Source organism: Spinacia oleracea, chromosome 2 (genome assembly GCF_020520425.1).
Source record: "Spinacia oleracea cultivar Varoflay chromosome 2, BTI_SOV_V1, whole genome shotgun sequence".
NCBI classification, from domain to species: Eukaryota; Viridiplantae; Streptophyta; class Magnoliopsida; order Caryophyllales; family Amaranthaceae; genus Spinacia; species Spinacia oleracea.
In genome coordinates this window covers 21,335,941-21,353,924 of record NC_079488.1, presented here as the reverse complement: position 1 = coordinate 21,353,924, position 17,984 = coordinate 21,335,941, and the positions used below count along the sequence as shown (strand labels likewise).

Sequence of the window (17,984 nt, the reverse complement as noted above, 5' to 3'; positions counted from 1 at the left end):
TATCCTTTGAGAAATAGTGTTGAAGCTAGAGTCTCCTTAAGACATTATTTATTTTTCTGCGGTATGTAGTTCATGGCATTACGCGTATTCTTACTATAAAAAGATGTGGAACAAGAGTATGCCATTGTTAATGCTGCCAGAGAACACCAAAGATAACCCTAACTTCTCTAGGAATATATTTTGTCCAAATAACCAAAGATGTTACCAATTAAAACTCCCTCAAACTTTTGGGGCTAGATGTTGGGGTTCCTCTTGTGGTTGGATTGTGACTCTTGATCTTAACCAAGACTTGTATATGTTTAACCCACTAACCAAAACTCGTATTCCCCTACCTCATCTATCGACCATGCCCGGGTATGAGGATTTTCCTGAGAAAGATGATATGGATTTTTATGAATTAAGAGGTGTTTTCTTGGAAAGGGTGCTTGTCATTCAAGTCGACGATAGAGGAGGTGATTATATTCTTATAACAATTCCTGGCCAACCTAATGGAATCATAACGTATGCAAAGCCAGGTGATCTAGTATGGACTTCGGTTATAACTAGGGAGATACATATAGAAGCATGTGTTAAGGATGTTGTGCGTTGGGGTTCACAAATCATATTCTTGTATGCGGACGGAGTAACTGGATATTGCGACATCAATGCATGTAATCATTCAAATTTAGAGGCAACGACGTTAATGAAATATCTACCTCCACCCTGATATGTGTGTTTTATATAGTGTTTCACCCCCGTCCCTTAGTACTTTTTTGTGTCAAATGAGCTCTTAGGAGCCATTTTTAGTACTAATATGTGTTATTTAGTGTGCCTTGAGTTTCAGGTTCAATTATGAGAAATTGGTCTTTTTAGACCCGTTTCGTGTTGATTTAGGCCACTACACGAGCCCGAGGAAGTTTGGGACCTTTATCGTCGACTTTCGGGAGCCTTAGATGCTTATGGTTGAGCCCCGAGAATTAGACTCGGTAATATGGGCGAAGGATATTGAGGATTGCAAATCGCCCTGTGAGCTGAGGGCGAAATGCGACCATCGGGCGGAATTAAAAGAGAAGTGAAGCCATCTACACGCGCCCGATCGGGCGCGGTTCGCCCGGTCCGGATCTGGCGCCCATTAGAATCTGATTTCAACCTTTTGCAAACCGCCCGATCGGGCCGACTGTCGAGCAATTCGCCCGATAGGGCAAAGCGTCGGCCAACCTCCAACAGTATTTCGCGTGGTTTATTTCCGTTTTTTATGTTATTTTTGGGCAAACTATATAAGCTAGCCTTGATTATTTTGTAGGACACCTTTTAATTTAGTTTTTGAATAACTTAGTTTTATTATTGAGTTCTCTATTTTTTCTCCAAACACTTAGTTTTAATTTTAATCAAAGATTCAAGCTTTATTATTTCATCGTTCTTCAAGTTGGTATTGTTTCTTGCTTTAATTTATCTTATTGCTTTGATCATGTTTTCTATTATGTCAATTGCTTTGTTATTTATTATCATGAGTGAGTAGTTTAATTTCTAGGGTTTAGGGGATCCATGAATGCATGATTGGGATTATATGTGGACTTGACTATTGATTGATTGATTATAATTTCTATAGCTTATTATTATTGCTCGTGAATTTTGTTCGGCCGGACTATTTTGATTTGAGTTTGATTAACCTTAGATTATGCGCCGAGAGGTATAAATCTGATGTTTTTGGTCTGTGGCTATTAGATAGGAATTATTTCTAGTACATAGCGAGAGCCCGCTAGTTGTTCTATCCTAATGAATTCATAAGATTCGAGAGATGCATGTTTTCCTAGTTATGATTGTTAATTGATTGTTATTGTCCGTTGTCCAATCCCGGTCTGCATTTATGGTGAACCGCTGCCCTAGATTCCTTTAATATTGTTATTTTCCGATTTGATTACTTGTTACCAGTAGTCTAGATTAGTAATTTAATAGTAGAAAGAACGCCTGTTTCCCTGTGGATACGATCCCTGCTTCCCTTGCTATATTTTTAGTTGGTGAACGTTAGGTTTATCTTTGATAGGAGTGCGATTTAGCCTGTCAAATTTTGGCGCCGTTGCCGGGGAAACGGTTTTATTTTCTGTTATTAATTGTTATTTCTAGATTATTGTTTGTTACTTTACCTCTCAAGGAACCCCCGTTCCTTGAGATCGGATCTCACGACTGTTTTCTAGTTTTTGCTTGTTTATGCCCAGGACTGTCCATACCAGCGATCTGACTTCGTTCGATCCTGAACCTGAACGGACCTTTCGTAGACGGCGTAGATTCGTTGAACAGTTAAGAGACTATTCTGACTCTGAATCCGACTATCTGATTAGCAATCTATTCCATACAGATTCAGAGATGGGTGACCAAGCACCACCACCGCCACCCCCACTTGTGCCAAGGCTTACAGACTATTCTAAACCAAGTCTGTCTATGCTTCCCAAGGCAATCATGCCTTCCATTGCGGTCGAGAATTTTAAGATCGAACCCCGGCTGTTGTGGGATCTTTTACGGTGCTGACGTGGCACGCGTTCCTCGGAGGTATCAAGTATGACCTGGCTCGAATTTCTGGCAACCTGCAAAACAAGAATATTCCCGTAGGAATATTCCCTCCGATGCTTAAGTAAGTATAAGCTAGAGAGATAAGTAATTTGTAGAGAGAAGGCAGAGCAAAGATAGTTTTAGGTTGGTGGGAATGAATTCATTGCCCCTTTTACCTTGGGAATTGGACTATATATAGGGCTAGGGTTTTTGGGAAGTGTCCAAAAACCCTAGTTATATGACTGGCTAATCTTTAGAGATGAAGACATGTGTCCTTATCTGGTGCGTTTTGAAATAAAGGGCTTTAAGGTGCCTTTTTAGGATTGGGCCTGTCAAACAAGTTGGGCCTTCGTGCCATTTATGGAGGACATGTGTCAAGCTATCATTGGAACACGATGTCCAATTATTTTTTGCCACATCATTTGCCCCTCAAAGGGGTCTTATCTTTTTTACAAGGTAAGTCGCCTTTGAAAATTTAATGAGCGACTCAACTAGTACTTTATGGCGGGAGGCAAAATTTTGTCAGTTGCGACTCAACTTGGGCATATTTAGAGAGAAACTTGGGATCTAACATGTGGCTAGTCATGTGTCATGATGGGAGTTTGCAAGTCAATATAGGAGCTTGCAAGTCCTGATTGGGAGGAGGAAGACGTGGAGGAAGAAGAAGTGATTTCCTCCGTCGAGCTGGGCGTCCAGGATGGTAGTTTGACCGCTCCTGGTCCTTAACCTTTTCTTTGACTGTTGGTTTTCGCGGCGCCAGCGCTTTGTATTAACATTGGTGCTTTTTGGCACTCTTTATTTTGGTTTTCGCGCTGTGTGCGCATGTAGGAAATTCCGTGCCTTCTGTGCACTTTTTTATTGTGCCTTCTGTGCACTTTTTATGTATTCATCCATTTTCAGTCATATGCTGGTTTTTTGGAAATGAATTTTGTTGCCCATATGTGGACTGTAACCCTAGTGTTTTAGGTGATCAATCTAATTTGGGGCGCTAATCTAGGCCACTTCTTAGGCCGTCAACCGATTAGTCTTTTCTGACACCATCTATGAGAAGGCGTCGATATTGATTGACTATCTTTATTGAGTCATGACGGGAGCAAGTCCCGATGGGGAGCAAGTCCATGAGGGAGTAAGTCCCGATGGGGAGCTTGCAAGTCTTGAGGGGAGCTTGCAAGTCCTGACAAGGAGTTTGGACGAGGCGGCTTGATGAAGCGCCTTGGTGACAAGCAAGTCCCGATGGGGAGCAAGTCCATGAGGGATTGAAGTCCCGATGGGGAGCTTGCAAGTCTTGATGGGAGCTTGCAAGTCCTGACAAGGAGTTTGGACAAGGCGGCTTGATGAGGCGCCTTGTTGACGAGCAAGTCCCGATGGCGGCTTGATGAGGCGCCTTGGTGACGAGCAAGTCCCGATGGAGGGAGTAAGTCCCGATGGGGAGCTTGCAAGTCTTGACGGGAGCTTGCAAGTCCTGACAAGGAGTTTGGACAAGGCGGGTTGATGAAGCGCCTTGGTGACGAGCAAGTCCCGATGGCGGCTTGATGAGGCGCCTTGGTGACGAGCAAGTCCGGATGGTGGCTTGATGAGGCGCCTTGGTGACGAGTAAGTCCCGATGGGGAGCAAGTCCATGAGGGAGTAAGTCCCGATGGGGAGCTTGCAAGTCTTGACGGGAGCTTGCAAGTCCTGACAAGGAGTTTGGACAAGGCGGCTTGATGAGGCGCCTTGGTGACGAGCAAGTCCCGATGGCGGCTTGATGAGGCGCCTTGATGACGAGCAAGTCCGGATGGCGGCTTGATGAGGCGCCTTGGTGACGAGCAAGTCCCGATGGGGAGCAAGTCCATGAGGGAGTAAGTCCCGATGGGGAGCTTGCAAGTCTTGACGGGAGCTTGCAAGTCCTGACAAGAAGTTTGGACGAGGCGGCTTGATGAGGAGCCTTGGTGACGAGCAAGTCCCGATGGCGGCTTGATGAGGCGCCTTGGTGACGAGCAAGTCCGGATGGCGGGAGTAAGTCCCGATGGGGAGCTTGCAAGTCCTGACGGGAGCTTGCAAGTCCTGACAAGGAGTTTGGACAAGGCGGCTTGATGAGGCGCCTTGGTGACGAGCAAGTCCCGATGGCGGCTTGATGAGGCGCCTTGGTGAGGAGCTAGTCCTGATGGTTCTTTTTGGAGGGTTTGCCCCTATATTTGTAGGCGTTTAGTAAGCCGTTTGGTTTTATAGGTTCTGACAAGGGGTCCTGACGAGGAGTCCCGTCGAGGAGTCTTGATGAGGCGCCTTGACGAGGAGTCTTGATGAGGCGCCTTGATGAGAGGCCTTGATGAGGCGCCTTGACGAGAAGTCTTGATGAGGCGCCTTGATGAGGCGCCTTGAGGAGAGGCCTTGATGAGAGGCCTTGATGAGAGGCCTTGATGAGAGGCCTTTATGAGAGGCCTTGATGAGAGGCCTTGATGAGGCGCCTTGACGAAAAGTCTTGATGAGAGGCCTTGATGAGAAGTCTTGATGAGAGGCCTTGATGAGGAGCAAGTCCTTATTGGGAGCAAGTCCATGAGGGAGTCCGTCCCGATGGGGAGCTTGCAAGTCTTGAGGGGAGCTTGCAAGTCCTGACAAGGAGTTAGGCTTCCTGACTGGGAGCTAAGTAATGTATATTCCACAAAGTATGAACTACTTGGTAATGTAGCCTAGAAAATTCTTGTTTTACTTTGCAATTTTGAGGTACTGGTAAGGCGGCCTCGCACCATGACTTGATTTCTTCAAGCAGGTATCATCAAGGTAATGATGATTGGATAACGGTCGTCATTTAAACGTAACCCACATGTTTGCTTCTTTATTTCATAGTTGTTCATTTTTCCAAGGCAAATAATTTTTAGCTTGCAGCCTAGTATGCCCCAAAATGAACAACTTAAACGACCCGTCAACTAATGTGTGTCGTAATAAGAAGTGGTGATGGACTCTCTCATGGTCTAAGGCCCGTCAAATGAACTCTCCATGATTGAGCGACATGATATATGCCGTGTCTCATGCTTGAGAATCTTAGTGATGAAAGTCTTTGTTATAAAGTTGGACGAGGAAGTGATTAGCTCTCACAACACATGTACCTCATTTCAGAAGTACCAAGCCCGACCGTTTTGGTAACACCAATGGCTTGTGACTCCGTAGCGGTTGAGCCTTGGTCGTTGATGATGAAGCCGTCAACTGAAGTTTCTTCATTTTGGAGATTAAGCTGACATCGGCAGTCGCATTCTAACTTGCCTTCATTAAAAACCTGATGCTTGATGGCTGTGAACCTCCACGGCCTTGACCACCACCACAGCCATCATCGCGTCTTCCGCCGCAACTAAAGATAAGAGGGACGACATGCTTGAGAGTAATAATAGAGAGACGCCGGCAATGTCGCAGGTGTTATAGAACAAAAAACCTTGCTAGTTTCTTGTAGTGGAGTGTCAGCACAAGAGCTTCGTCCTTATTTACTCCTAGACGTCCATACTTATAGCTTAAGTGTTTTCCGTTGATTTTTGACGAGTCGAGATCGAAGCAGTGACATGCTTGCTTGCGGTGTGATTTACAAATTATACCACTTGTTCGGCTTTTCACTTTTTGATCATTACAAGGTAGCTTGTTGTATTTGATGAAGCCCATAAAAAGGTTACAACCTAGGCGATGATTTATACCATGGACGCTGCTATTTCATGGTGGACGAGCTCCATATTTGCTTGGTCTTTGATGGTGATTACTTGGCGGTACATTAGGGGAGCTCCACATTTACTGCCAACCTAATACTGCATGAGCAAATGTCCAGTGGCGCCTTGGTGACGAGCAAGTCCCGACGGGGAGCAAGTCCATGAGGGAGTAAGTCCCGATGGGGAGCTTGCAAGTCTTGACGGGAGCTTGCAAGTCTTGACAAGGAGTTTGGACAAGGCGGCTTGATGAGGCGCCTTGGTGACGAGCAAGTCCCGATGGCGGCTTGATGAGGCGCCTTGGTGACGAGCAAGTCCGGATGGAGGGAGTAAGTCCCGATGGGGAGCTTGCAAGTCTTGACGGGAGCTTGCAAGTCCTGGCAAGGAGTTTGGACAAGGCGGCTTGATGAGGCGCCTTGGTGACGCGCAAGTCCCGATGGCGGCTTGATGAGGCGCCTTGGTGACGAGCAAGTCCGGATGGAGGGAGTAAGTCCCGATGGGGAGCTTGCAAGTCTTGACGGGAGCTTGCAAGTCTTGACAAGGAGTTTGGACAAGGCGGCTTGATGAGGCGCCTTGGTGACGAGCAAGTCCCGATGGCGGCTTGATGAGGCGCCTTGGTGAAGAGCAAGTCCGGATGGAGGGAGTAAGTCCCGATGGGGAGCTTGCAAGTCTTGACGGGAGCTTGCAAGTCCTGACAAGGAGTTTGGACGAGGCGGCTTGATGAGGCGCCTTGGTGACGAGCAAGTCCGGATGGAGGGAGTAAGTCCCGATGGGGAGCTTGCAAGTCTTGACGGGAGCTTGCAAGTCCTGACAAGGAGTTTGGACAAGGCGGCTTGATGAGGCGCCTTGGTGACGAGCAAGTCCCGATGGCGGCTTGATGAGGCGCCTTGGTGACGAGCAAGTCCGGATGGCGGCATGATAAGGCGCCTTGGTGACGAGTGCGTGGACCCCTCCCTCGAGGAGGTCGATCACTTGAGCCAATTTATTGTTCGGCTTCAACGTCAGGTTGTTGATCGACCATGTTACTGTACCTCCCCACAGATGGCGCCAAATGTTGTGGGATCTTTTACGGTGCTGACGTGGCATGCGTTCCTCGGAGGTATCAAGTATGACCTGGCTCGAATTTCTGGCAACCTGCAAAACAAGAATATTCCCGTAGGAATATTCCCTCCGATGCTTAAGTAATTATAAGCTAGAGAGATAAGTAATTTGTAGAGAGAAGGCAGAGCAAAGATAGTTTTAGGTTGGTGGGAATGAATTCATTGCCCCTTTTACCTTGGGAATTGGACTATATATAGGGCTAGGGTTTTTGGGAAGTGTCCAAAAACCCTAGTTATATGACTGGCTGATCTTTAGAGATGAAGACATGTGTCCTTATCTGGTGCGTTTTGAAATAAAGGGCTTTAAGGTGCCTTTTTAGGATTGGGCCTGTCAAACAAGTTGGGCCTTCGTGCCATTTATGGAGGACATGTGTCAAGCTATCATTGGGACACGATGTCCAATTATTTTTTGCCACATCACCAGCTGATAAACATGATTGAGAGACACCAATTCGGTGGGGAAAAGGGTGAAGATCCTAATCTCCATATTCAGTCTTTCATTCAGTATTGTGCCACCATTAAGCAGAAGAATTTAACACCGGAGCAGACTATGGACATACTCTTTCCATTTTCATTGAGTGGGAAGGCAAAGCTATGGATTAACAGTCTCAACCGCGCAGCTATGAAAATCACCGATTGGAATTCCTTAGCCCTTGCGTTCTATGTTAAATATTTCCCACCTGAGAAGATAGCTCGTCTGAGGGGTCAGATATTAGGTATCTCTCAACAAGAAGATGAGAGTTTGTTCGAAGTTTGGGAGAGATTCAAGGACTTGCAAAGAGAGTGCCCGCACCATGGTTTGGATGACTGGTTCCTGGTTCAGCAGTTCTATAATGGTCTAGGTAATGAGTCTAGGTGTCTTTTGGATTCAGCTGCCAGTGGGAGATTTATGCAACTGGAGGTGCCTAGAGCTTTAGAGGTGATTAAGGAGATGGCCATCCATAGTGCCCAATATGGGAATCCTAGAGGTTTTGCCGACCGGGGTGTTAAGCATGAGATGAATTCTATTGAACAACTTACTGCTCAGCTAACTGCCTTACATCACAAGCTAGATAATATACAGATCGCATCCTCCCAATCCACCCAACATGCTAGTGTCGCTGCAATGAGTGCCCAATCTGCCAATGTCTGTAATAGTTGTGGGATGCAAGGCCAATATGCATAGGAATGCCGGAGCTCTATCGAACAATGCAATGCATTCCAGTCCTACAAGCAGAACAATCCGTACTCAAACTCTTACAACGAGGGGTATAAAACCAACCCCCTACTATCATATAGGAGTACTAATGTCCAGAACCCCCATCAGATTCAACACCCTCCACCACCACAACAAAAGTACCAACCGCCACCACAACAGTCATACCAACCGCGGAGTAACTATAACCCGCAACCTAGTGGACCACCTGGTTTTCCTCCACAACCTCAACCCACATAGCCTGATCCCATGCTTGTAGAGATGAGGAATATGATGTTGTAATTGCAGAGGTCTCTGAGCGAAAAGGATGCCAAAATCGATGCCCTCACTGCTCGTAACAAGATCATGGATAAACAGTTGGCACAAATGGCTACTACTCTTGCAGAGAGACCCAAAGGTCAACTCCCTTCACAGCCTGTGACCAGAGAGTCTGTAAATGTTGTCACTTTGCGGAGTGTATATGAGTATGATGGGCCGCCTATGACTATTGAAGAAGAGGTTGGAGTACCTGCCAGTGGTGCTGTGCCAGAGGAAAGTGAGAAGGTGGTCAAAGAGAAGGAGGCTAGCACACGGGTTGAGAAGAAAGTTGAGATACAAGTTCCACCTATCAAACTTCCCTTCCCTCACCGTCAGCTAAAGAACAAGCTAGACAAGCAGTTTGGTAAGTTCTTAGAAGTGGTAAAGAATCTGCAGGTAACAGTTCCTTTCACTTAATTAATTACTCAAGTACCTGCATATGCTAAATACATGAAAGACATCTTGACTAGGAAGAGAGCATTTAGTGAGGTGGAGACTGTTGCATTCACTGAAGAGTGCAGTGCCTTACTACAAAATAAGTCTCCACCCAAGTTAAAGGACCCTGGGAGTTTCTCTATCCCGTGTAATATTGGCAACCTTTTTATTGACAAAGCCTTATGTGATTTAGGTGCCAGTGTTAGTGTCATACCCCTGTCTGTATGTACTAAGTTGAACATGGGTGATTTAAAAGTTACCAACATAACTCTGCAAATGGCTGATAGATCTGTAAAATACCCCCTAGGTGTTCTAGAAGATGTGCCTGTTAGAGTAGGTAAATTTTTTATCCCTGTTGAATTTGTTGTGTTGGACATGGAAGAGGACAGACAGATTCCTATTATTTTAGGTCGACCTTTCCTACACACTGAGGGGGCAATCATAGATGTCAAGAATGGCAAGCTGACCTTAAATGTGGGGGATGACAATTAAGGTTACTTTCAATTTAACCCATGTTGCTAAGAGCCCTATGGTAGAGGAGTCATGTTTTGGAGTCAATGTTTCTAATGATTATTTTAATACTAAATTGACTCATACTAACTCCAACAATCCTTCGGAAAAAGCGCATGTTTCAAATTGTTTTGCAGGTGGAGGTGATCGGAGTATGAACTCTTTGGCATTGGTTCGAAAGGAGGCACGATTTGATGATGCTGAGACCCGAAAGGCCGAAAGCTCGGTGAGCGGTGGGCACCGTATCATGATCGGGGTCGTGGTCTGTCACTTCCCGCGCCACATAGCCCATCCAAGGCAATTGATTTGACACCAGATGGCACCATCTTTGGTGCCCCCATTCGATGAGTTGTCGTGGCTCTCATCCCCTTCCTTTCGTTGTCTGTGCATAAATTGAGATTGTGTAATGGGGACATTACACCAATCTAATAGGGGATGAGTACTTAACTATCAATTTATTGCTTTCCGTAGTGTACTTTATGCTTCGTTTTGTGTGTTTTAGTATAATTTTTGATCAAGTGTGTGATTCAGTGTAGTCTTTGGTATTGGAGAGGCGAGAAGAGGGTATTTTACGGTTTGGGTGTTTAATGCTGTGCAGGTCTAAGCTCCAAGTTCGAAAAAGTGGAACAAAAGCTGAAACGGAGAAGCCTGCGAATCGCCCGATCCGGATCGGGCGAGGAGCGCCCGATCAGGCGCGTGTCGATTCAAGGAAAATGTTGGAAAATCTCCCGAGCGGGCGACGGTTGCCCGATCGACACAAAAGGCGAGTCAAATGCCCGATCGGGCGAACTTCCGCCCGATCGGGCGGTTGGTGATGACGGGGTGTTGAGATGTGTTCTGGGTTGAAAAGTGAAAAATACAGGCAATTGCATTTCGCCCGATCTGGATCGGGCGAGGAGCGCCCGATCGGGTGCGCAAGGATCAAATGGAAAGAATCAAAAACCGCCCGATCGGGCGAGCTGCTGCCCGATCGGGCGAAATGCGATTTCAGCGATTAAGAAGCACGGGCTGCTCACCTTCCTCATTCTTTTCTTCATCTTCAACCTTATTTTCTCTCTCTTCCTCCATTAAACCCCAACTCTCACAAACTTCAATCTTTCATATCTCCCTCAAATCTCCACCAAATTCAACAAACTTTACATCAAAATATTCCTCTCATCATCCTCTACAACCTATACCCAACCAATTTCAGTTTACTCCACTCTCCACCAAACCCCCAAATTCAACCAAAAACTCAAAACACCACAAAAAATTCAGATTTCAACCATGACTAGCCGACCAAGGAGGAGTTGCACCACACAACCAAGAAACCAACATGAGGCTTCCACAAGCCGAGCTCCGGAGCCGACAACACCACCTCCGTCGCCCCAATTTGAAGCCGATGAGGACTTCTCGGATGTCATTTTTTCTACGGAGTGGCAACGAGACCGATTCATCCACCTCAAGAAGAGGGAGGTAATCCCCACTCGTTTTATTTGTCAAAGGTCTTTGCATGCAATGGGTATTGAGAGTGATGTAAAACGTCTTTTTCATGGTGTCGGTATGAAGGATATGTATAGTATGTTGCGTCTCACCTTTAGGCGTATAACTTTGGAATTTTTGAGTTCGTTGGTTTTGCGTAGAGATGGTTATAGAACTGTGTCGGCGGTTCAGTTTCGCTTGATGAACCGTAATGTTACCATGAGTATAGCTGATTTTGGTGGGATTTTTGGTTTGTCCACCGCCTATAGTAGGAAACCTGGTAATGCTCATAACAACTGTACCATGTGGGGAAAGCTGACGGGTAATGATAATCCCGGTAGTATGCAACACTTGCATGCTTCCAAAATACAACACCCCGTCCCTATTGTTTTCTACAGGTTTTTGGGGTTCACAATTTTTGGTAGAGAGGAGAACCAAAATGTTAGGAGTACTCAGTTAGAAATTTTGGGTGGCTATGTTTTAGAAGGGGAAGAGAGGTATAGAATGAACCTAGCACATCATATGGCCTCCCAACTCTTTTCTATAGCCACTAGTACGCACACTACTCGCATTACCGTTGGTGGGTTGATCACCCACATTTCCATGGCCACAGTTAACTTTGTTGAGGCTAACCAAACCCCGGTTTTGGGTAGCAACTTACTTGATTTGGCCTATTTTGCTGGACTTCGCCGCCTACAGGGTGAGCATGGGTTGTTTAGGTCGGGTGCCATGTGGTGGATGTTCGAGGGGAACAGGCTTTTCACCTTACCTGACCCTCAGGGCCGCACCCGTTTCAGACCCGGTCAGGCTCACTATTTATATCCTGGATTTAAGGGTGAGCCGCAGCCTGACCCGCAGCCCCTGCCTGCCCCACAGCCAGAGCCCCACCAGTTCGAGCCCGAGCCTCGCACCTACTTTAGGAGGGGGCGTCGAGGGGATGAGGGGAGGCCACAGGGTAGGCCTACACCAGAGGAGGAGCAGGGGTCCATTCATGAGAGGTTGGGCAGACTTGAGCTCGATTTCCATGAGTTCGCGACTGATCACCAGAGGACCATATTCCCTTTCTATGATCAGCATGCCAGGCAGGGCTACATTGCACCGGACGCTCATCACCCTTCCTGGTTTACCTATCCCGCGGAGGGATATGGAGCTCCCGGTGCCATGGGCACTTTCACACCCACCCACTACGGTGGGTTTGGAGCGGGCACTAGCGGTTATGGCGGTCGGGATGGTGATGATGGTGATGATGGTGATGATGGCCAAGGCCATCAGTGATGCTGAGGAGGATCGAGATGGTTCAATACCCCTTGAGCCAATGAGGACATTGTCTGATTTAGCTTGGGGGGGGTGTTTCACTCACTTGTACATATTAGGTATGTTTTTCCTTTTATTTTTGCATTTACTTATTTTTGTGTGTTTATTTTGTTAGGTTATGATACATATGAATAAACATAAATCTTGCGGAAAAACCATAATGCCAGGAAACATATTATTTACACATAATCATATAGCATAATTTAGATGCATAAACTTTGTATCGTGCCCTCCCTAGCTGCGCCCGAACCGAACAAGAACAAGTCTTTAGGACTCCAAGTGTCGTCCCTCCGTAGATAGTCCACAGCACGTCCGGATCCGCCTTAAGATTGACCAACTAGAATCGCCCTTAAGGTACTATAATTTTCGGCAATTATAGGGCAATAATATGACTGAATTTTGCTCTCAAAATGTCACTTTGAATACTTGAAAAACGTATATAAATTGTGAACCCAGGCCACATATTTATAGGGTATGAAAAGAGAATTGGAATCCTACTAGGATACTAATTAGCTTAATTAGAATTAGATTAAAACTCTTATACTATTTTATCCTATTAGGATTACGAATTTAATCTTTGAACAAACCCCTTTAGATTTAGGATTTGTATCGGACACAAACACCCACGAGCACGACCCTCGCGAGCGCTCAGCCCACACAAGCCTTGCGGCCCACGCGAGCAACACAGCTCGCAGCCCACTCGTGCACACGCCTTGGCCTGCTGGGCCTGGCCTTGCGCTGGGCCTGGCGTGGCCTTGGCTGCCTTGTGTGGCGCGCAGGCTTGCTGGATGCGGGCCTGGCTTCGTGGTGGGCCTTCGTCTAGCAAGTCTCGTCCGATGCTAATTCGTACGACGCGCTTCCGATTAATTTCCCGATTCCGGAATTCATTTCCGATACGAACAATATTTAACATTTCCGATTCTGGAATTAATTTCCGTTTCGAACAAATATTTAATATTTCCGTTTCCGGAATTATTTTCCGATTCCAATAATATTTCCGATTCCGACAATATTTCCGTTTCTGACAATATTTCAGATTCCGGCAATATTTCCATTTCCAATAATATTTTCCGATACGTACCATGTTTCCGTTTTCGGCAACATCTACGATTTGGATAATATTCATATTTCCGATACGATCCATATTTCCGTTTCCGGCAATATCATCGTTTTCGGAGTATTCATTTCTTGCCTTTGACGATCTCAGCTCCCACTGGAACCAAGATCCGTCGATTCCAAATATCCATAGATGGAGCATTTAATGCCCTTAAATACTTGATCCGTTTACGTACTATTTGTGTGACCCTACGGGTTCAGTCAAGAGTAAGCTGTGGATTAATATAATTAATTCCACTTGAACTGAAGCGGCCTCTAGCTAGGCATTCAGCTCACTTGATCTCACTGAATTATTAACTTGTTAATTAATACTGAACCGCATTTGTTAGACTTAATATTATATGCATACTTGGACCAAGGGCATTATTTCCTTCAGTCTCCCACTTGTCCTTAGGGACAAGTGTGCATTACCTAATTCCTTTGTCGCTCGATGCTTGCTCTTGAACATAAGGTAAGAGTTGTCATCCTTATTATGTCCAGAGGTGTTTCTCGGTTTCAGAGTTCAACTGATCAAATAAATAGATAATCATATCCTATGATTCATCCGAGCACGGCCATGCATTTTACAGTTTCTAGCTCTCCGAGTGGCCTTGTACAACTTTTAAGCATCTCATCCTGATTTATGGGAGGACAATCCCAATCTTGCGATCTTGAGATTAGACTTCGTTTGATAGGTGATTACCTGAGCGTTGCCTTTATAGCCTCCTTTTACGGTGCGACGGTTTTGTCAACGTCAAAGTAACCAGTTCCCAAACAAGTAATCTCAAATCACTCAGGTATTGAGGATTTAGTGTCTAATAATTTTAATGAAATTTACTTATGACAGATTTTCATCTCTTACAGTAAAGTTTCATAGGTCTGTCCGATACTAGTCTTCCCAAAGTAAGTATCTATGCAAATGATTGCGACATTGCCATGTCCACATAGTTCAAGAAACAGAACTACTAGTCATCTTGCATTCTAGTGGTCTAACGTTTTCTATGCGTCCATCTTTATAGAAAACTCCGACCAGGGACCATTTTCAACTTTTGACATTCAAGTTCACTTGATAGACATTTCTTAGTCATAGGACTGGTCCTTACAGTCTATCTTGAATATTTCGTCAAATTGAAGGGACTCATCATTTAATACTAAACCAAGATTAAATGGAATATGAAAATACATTTCATATATGATAAATGTTCAACCCCAATGTTTTACAACCATGGGCCCCGAACCCATCTTTAAAACAACTAGTGGAATTCAAAACTATGCTTTGATTTCCAGTGCCACAATGTGAGTGTTGTTTCTCACTTGTTACATAGGTTTAGTTATCATGCTTTGCCAATCTTAATATCCTTTTCATCGAATGTTCTTCGAGATATGATGATAAGATCTTTTGAGTATGTTTATTTTGTGATCTAGTCTTTCTTGCTACATTAGTGGTTCTACGCATTTTGCAAGTAAGAACCATTAAGTCAACAGACATGTGATATTCCCAAGTTCAATGAAGAACTCATTAATAAAAACAACTCTGTTTTATTGCTTCTTAGGCAATAAGTACTTTTACTTCAACTAATTAGGTTGCTAGTGATGCTTTGTTTGGATTTACTTATCCAAGCAGTTCACAGATATGTGGAAGACTTTCCAGTTGTATCTTAGAACATAGAAATTAATATTTAATTTCCCAGGCAACAACTAATGGTCCATGTTGCCATTTCAAAACACGATGCTCTATAGCTCGTCCTTGCCAATGGTTAACTCCAAAGGGATCTTGCTTGATCCTTTACCAGTGTTTATGCGTGTAGCATCAATATTTAGCATATCTTTATTTCCTTGAATCAATAACTACTCTTATGTACGTTTTCAAGTACCATAAGTTTTTCTTTATCTCAATCTAGTTGATCTTCACTTAGATCAATAGAGATTGGTATATGTTCGTTATGCCTAAAGCCATACGATACATTCTTGGCGATCCTCATATTATATCTTACATGATAAATTCTTTTGCAGAATAAGTCCCAATTGAATTCTATTCATGTAACTTTAGCTCATTCAATTTCAGTAGATACTGAATCCAGCTAAATTCTTTGACATATAATATAGGTTAAGAATCTTACTTAGATTATTTGATGTTTAACTTAGTAAACGCATATACATAGTTCAAACATCTTTTACTTAGATTTATTCACATGGGTCGAATATCTCCAATGGAGTATTTCGTGTTTGATTTAGTAAATGCCATTACTTAATCCAAAACAACATTATAAGATCTTTGTAAATAGATCTTAATACCCAATATGTACTAAGTTTCGCCATGGTCCGTCATTGATGAATAATTTCAAATCTAAGTCATTAGCATTTGAATGTCATTTCATAATAGAGAGATATGTGTGTGATACACATAAGACCAATTAAGTTTTATGTACTCCCACTAAACTTCTTATATATCTATAAGATTCATGTACATTTTATGAAACTAAAATACTTACTAGCTTCAATAAAATACAATTCATATCCCCAATTGCTTGCTTAAATCTGTACTTAGATTTCATAAGCTAGCATTCATTTCAAGCATTATTTGGATCCACAAATCCTATGACACTCCATGTACATAGCTTTCTTCCAACATTTGATTGAGGAATACGTTTTGTTATCCAATTGTCATATGCAATCATTGCTTGAATTATAAACTTAAGCATTACGATTTTGCATGAGGTTTCAACACAATCCACACCGTGAATTTGCTTGTAACCTTTAGCAACTAATCTAGCTTTGTGTGTGAACACATTTTCATGTTTGATGATTTTTATCCTTAAAACAAACTTGCAACCAATAGGTGTGAAACTATTCTTGCAAATCAACAAAATTTCAATTTTGTCATCAAAACATTGAGTATGTTTTATGGCCTCTAACCATTTAAAACATTTGAGTCTATATATGGCCTCTAACCATTTTAGGGAATCTATATTTCGTCATATCTTTCTTACAAGTCATAAACTCATTAATCTACATGATAATCGTTTGACTGCAAGTTGTAGGTTTCTTCACTATCTAATAGAACAATCTCATAGTTTCATTGACCTGAACTCTATGTTTCTTCACTATCTAATAGAAGAATCTTATAGTTTCAATGACTTGAACTCTATGCCTGCTTGGGTATAGAACATCAAACAATAGAATATCAATAGCCACTTGAAAGTCCTTTGAATATTCCGTTCTCCTTGAAGCACTTGTAAAGTCTTATAAGAGATGTCTATTCTTAAAGCCACTTCTAAAGTCCTTAAAGAATAAGTTCGGATTTTCTAAAGAACTCCGAAAAGCCTCCTGGAATTTCCGTTTATGTTTGTTGTTCGCCTTGAAGACTTTCGAGGTCTATTTTCTCCCACTTGTCATTTTGGAAACGAATCTCCAAAAGGACATTATTTCGAGCAAACAAACATTATGTTCTCAAAAACTCGTGGTAGAAACAATGCCCTTGTGTCTCATTTGAATAAATCACAATGAAACTTATATCTATACTTGGGCCTTAGTTTGTTGAATAACAAACACTAAGCTCCCACTGAGTTTAGGAACTCTTTAGATATATTATGAAATGATATTCTGAAATTACTTTTCAATAGCTTTGAGGAATTTGGTTTAGTTTGGTGGTAGTTGAGCATTTTGTTTTAGAAATTATAGGAAAATTCTTTATGATTCATCGTTGATCGAATCAAGTACTAATTGGCTTCGATCATTCCAACTTAGATATGCCATATCTCATGGAGCTAGATCGTGAAATTACATTACACAATCATTGATGATCATATTTGGTCTAAAGCAATCATTAACATGATCTAACCTAGATCTTTATGATTTCTTGCCAAGTGGGATTTATACTTCTGAATCTTTGAACTAGCCAAACAGATTCAAACTTATATCACATTGAGTAAATAAACCTATATTCACTCAAACCTGTGTGAAATAATAAAGTCATAAAACCTTTCTTTAGCTTTGAACTCTATCGTCTAGGCGTTCTAACAATAGTTCATATCTTTTGTTACTTTTAACAAGTAAGACTAGCTTCTCTTGAATTGATCTAGAAATCAATCAACTTTCAAAAGTCCATCAGAATAGAGCTTATGAATGTTAACTTGTTGATATGGTTTAAGCAACAATGCCAAAGATTAGTGGAACTCAAATCAAGGGTTTGATTTGAACCTAGTAAAGTTTTTATTGTTAAAGAGTTGTTTGTTTTAATCAAGCATATTGACTCAACCCGTAAATGACCATTTCATTCAAATAAACAATCAAACATTGTTTTTGTTCTTCTGAATGTGAGTCTTTCTGTGTTTGAAAACAGAAATTTAGGTATGCTGATTATGGAACAAAATAGCCATTGAGTTCCAG

General features: G+C 43.1%; 1 protein-coding gene and 1 non-coding gene across 2 annotated transcripts; one reads left to right on the top strand and one right to left on the bottom strand.

Annotated features, from left to right (window-relative positions):
• The first annotated feature begins 103 nt into the window (after positions 1-103).
• On the top strand, positions 104-706 carry LOC130467267 (uncharacterized). The gene has a single exon (XM_056835734.1). It carries the CDS (start codon positions 104-106, stop codon positions 704-706), a length of 603 nt encoding a protein of 200 aa, XP_056691712.1.
• A 7,276-nt stretch (positions 707-7,982) lies between these two features.
• On the bottom strand, positions 7,983-8,089 carry LOC130468245 (small nucleolar RNA R71). Its single transcript, XR_008928664.1, has one exon. It is a non-coding gene; the product is annotated as a small nucleolar RNA R71 (small nucleolar RNA).
• Positions 8,090-17,984: the final 9,895 nt, after the last annotated feature.

Bases quoted from the DNA above. Each gene is read 5' to 3' on its own strand.
- LOC130467267 (XM_056835734.1), top strand. From the start codon at position 104: ATGTGGAACAAGAGTATGCCATTGTTAATGCTGCCAGAGAACACCAAA.